This window comes from Octopus bimaculoides, chromosome 17 (assembly GCF_001194135.2).
Source record: "Octopus bimaculoides isolate UCB-OBI-ISO-001 chromosome 17, ASM119413v2, whole genome shotgun sequence".
NCBI classification, from domain to species: domain Eukaryota; kingdom Metazoa; phylum Mollusca; class Cephalopoda; order Octopoda; family Octopodidae; genus Octopus; species Octopus bimaculoides.
Window position 1 is genome coordinate 50829932 of NC_068997.1, and position 3801 is coordinate 50833732.

Here is a 3801-nt window from a genome sequence, read left to right on the forward strand (position 1 = left end):
ATATATATATATATATATATATATATATATATATATATATATATATACAAATTTATATATATAAACAGTTATACACAAATATATATTTATTTATAAATTTATGCACAAACATATACATTTATACACACACACACACACATATATATATAAATATATATATATAGATATATACATTTATGTACATACATATATATACATTTATGCACATACATATATATACATTTATACATACACATATATACATACATTTATGCACATATTTATATATACATTTATACACAAATATATATATACATTTATACACAAACATATATATACATTTATACACAAACATATATAAACATACATTTATACACAAATATATAAATATACATTTATACACAAATATATAAACATACATTTATACACAAATATATAAACATACATTTATACACAAATATATATATATATCATTTATAAACAAATATATATATTTATACAAAAATATATATTTATACACATATTTATATATACATTTATACACAAACATATATATATATACATTTATACACATATATATACACATTATGCACAAACATATATACATTTATACACAAATATATATATATACATACATTTATACACAAATATATATATATATACATTTATACACAAATATATATATATATACATTTATACACAAATATATATATATATACATTTATACACAAATATATATATATATATACATTTATACACAAATATATATATACATTTATACACAAATATATATATACATTTATACACAAACATATATATACATTTATACACAAACATATATATACATTTATACACAAACATATATATACATTTATACATACATATATACATACATTTATACGCACACACACATATATACACAATCTATATAGGCATATATACACACACACACATCTATCTATACAATCAAATGTATACTTATATATATATAAAATACATATATGCACATCTGTCTATATCTACACACATGTATACACAATACATGCTTCTCTCTATTTACATACACACACACACATATATATATGTAAATATACAAGCATATATACACAATCACGTACACATATACATATAAACACATACAGATACATTCAAAACGTGTGTATATGCTCTGCAAATCTGATGAGCTGTTGCCGGCGAAACTTCGAATTTTTTTAATGCTACAATAATAGCAATAAAAAGATACACACACACAGAAAATGTAAGTTCTCGTATATATGAATATACATATATATATTACACACACACACGTACATACATTAAGGCAATATACGTTATATGTGTGTATATATATATAAATGATTGTGTATAAGCACATATATATATTTCTGTATATAGATGTGTGTATACGACCCACGCACACCCTCTCTCACATATATACCAGTATAAATATGAGTTTGCATATATATATATATATATATATATATATATATATATATATGGTATGCGAACTATTATACACATTTGTAATGTTTACACTCCCCCACGTTTTTTGTACACATGTATGTATGTAAATAAATATATATATACACACACACACATGTAAAACACATGCCTTTGTATACATGCTGTTGAGTCAATCCCTATACACATATATACAGAATCTATAAACACGAACACCTCCTTATATATATATATACATATATATATATATATATATTCATGCGTATATAAATAGTAACATTTACCTTGTGACTTGAAAAAATCTGGCTATGGTCAATTTGTTTCATTGTTGCCGCTCGTTTTCGTCCCTTGCCGTTGTATAATAAATTGTAAAAATAAGATCCCGTGGTTCGAATCCTGCTCGTTCTCAACGTAGTTTAAATAAAATCCCAGCTTCTGTTTTATATTTCAATGCCCTATGTGTGTAACATACGCGTCCATACACGCATGTATGTATGTAAACACGTTTATAAATATATATATTTGTATAAATATGTGTGTATGTTATTTATGTGTGATTGTAATTTGTTGTAAGAGGAAGAAATGTGTCTGAAAGACAACCTGAAGCTTCTCTCTGCAGATCGAGAGACAGAAAGGACACAAATGCTTTTAACTTCGTCAACTGTCACTATTAACAACAAATGTATGTATCTGTCTTTGTATATATATACATATATATACGACAATCAGTCAGTTTGTTGTGTAGTAAGAGATAATTGTAGCAGTTAGTGACACAGCCACCATCTTCTTCGTAACACCGGAGAATTTCAAACTGAACTGAGAGAGAGAGACTGAGGACTTTGTAAAACGAAAGAGGGGGGGGGAGGGCAGAATCGTAATCGCATTCGGTAGTACTGCTGCTGTGGCCGCCGCTGCTGCTGCAGCTACTATTGCCTGTTGTAGTAATAATGCTTAGTGGTGGTGGTGGTGGTTGCGGCGGTGATAGTTGTAAGGTTACGTGCTGCTGATGGTGGCGGCGAAGAGGGAAGTGTTAGTTGATACGCTAAGTGGTGGCGGTGGTGGTTGTTGTGGCAGTGATATTTGTAAAGTTAAGTGGCGGTGGCGGTGGTGGTAGCGATGTTGGTGTTGGCGGTGACTGCAATGGTGGTAGCGGCAGCGACGATAGCTGTAATGTGGTAGTGGGGGTGGCGGCGGTGATAGTTGTAATGTTAAGTGCTGCTGATGGTGGCGACGGTGGACGCGTTAGTTGTTAAGCTAAGTGGTGGTGGCGGCGGCGGTGGCGGCGGCGGTGGTGGTGGTGGTGGTGGTGACAGTTGTACAGGCAGTGATTAATGTGATAAATACAAGTGGTGACTCTAGGGACACTTGCTATGCTTTCCGTCACTCACACACGCACACACACATTGTACCCTTCTTTCATTCTTTCTTTCTTCCTCTCTTTCTTTCTTTTTGAATCTTTTCTCTTTTTATTTTATTTGATTTTGATATTTGTTGTTTTTGTGTGCATCGCATCACATCTCTTTCTTCCTTTCTTTCTTCTTTTCTTTCTTTCTTTCTTCCTTCCTTCCTTTTTTCTTTCTTTCTTCTTTCCTTCCTTTCTTTCATTTCTCCTTTCTTTCTTTCTTTCTTTCTGCCTTTCTTCCTTTCTTTCTTCTTTTCTTTCTGCCTTTCTTTCTTTCTTCCTTCCTTCCTTTCTGCCTTTCTTCTTTCCTTTCTTTCGTTCTGCCTTTCTTTCTTTCTTTCTTCTTTCCTTCCTTTCTTTCTTTCTGCCTTTCTTCCCTTCTTCTTTCCTTCCTTTCTTTCTTTTTTTCTTTCCTTTCTTTCTTTCTTCCTCCCTTTCTTTCTTTCTTTCTGCCTTTCTTCTTTCCTTCCTTTCTCTCTTTCTTTCTTTCTTTCTTTCTTTCTACAACATATCTTTTACCGTTTATCTTTCATGTTTCGCTCATAAGACAGCGGCCATGCTGGAGCACAGCCTCGAACGAATCGACCCCAGCACTTATTTCTTTTTAAGCCTGGTACTTATTCCATCAGATTCTTTTTACCGAACCGCTAAGTTACAGGAACGTAAACATACCAACACCGGTTGTCAAGCGCTGGTTGGGGGACAGACACAAAGACAGACGCACAAACACACAGGCGTGGCTGTATGGTAAGGAACTTACTTTCCAACCACATGGCTCTGGGTTCAGTCCCACTGCGTGGCACCTTGGGCAAGTGTCGGCAAGACTTACTTTTGTACCCCCCCCCCCATTCGAGGGGCGGGAAGTCTTTCCCAAGTGTCTTCTACTATAGCCTCGGCCCGCCCAAAGCCTTGGGAACAGGTTTAATAGATGGAAGCCCGTCGTGTATATATATATATAT

At 32.8% G+C, this 3801-nt stretch overlaps 1 protein-coding gene across 2 annotated transcripts in view; it reads right to left on the reverse strand.

Annotated features, from left to right (window-relative positions):
* The window catches only part of LOC106874793 (ras-GEF domain-containing family member 1B), a 171474-nt gene that overhangs the window by 86729 nt on the left and 80944 nt on the right, over positions 1-3801 (reverse strand). Inside the window, exon 1 of one of the 2 annotated variants that reach the window (XM_014922648.2) lies at positions 1725-2329. The exons of the other annotated variant lie outside the window; for it this stretch is intronic. Coding sequence (XP_014778134.1) covers positions 1725-1766 — 42 coding nt within the window. The 5' untranslated portion in view covers positions 1767-2329. Of the gene's footprint in view, positions 1-1724; positions 2330-3801 lie in introns of those variants that run through there. 2 annotated transcript variants of the gene reach the window in all.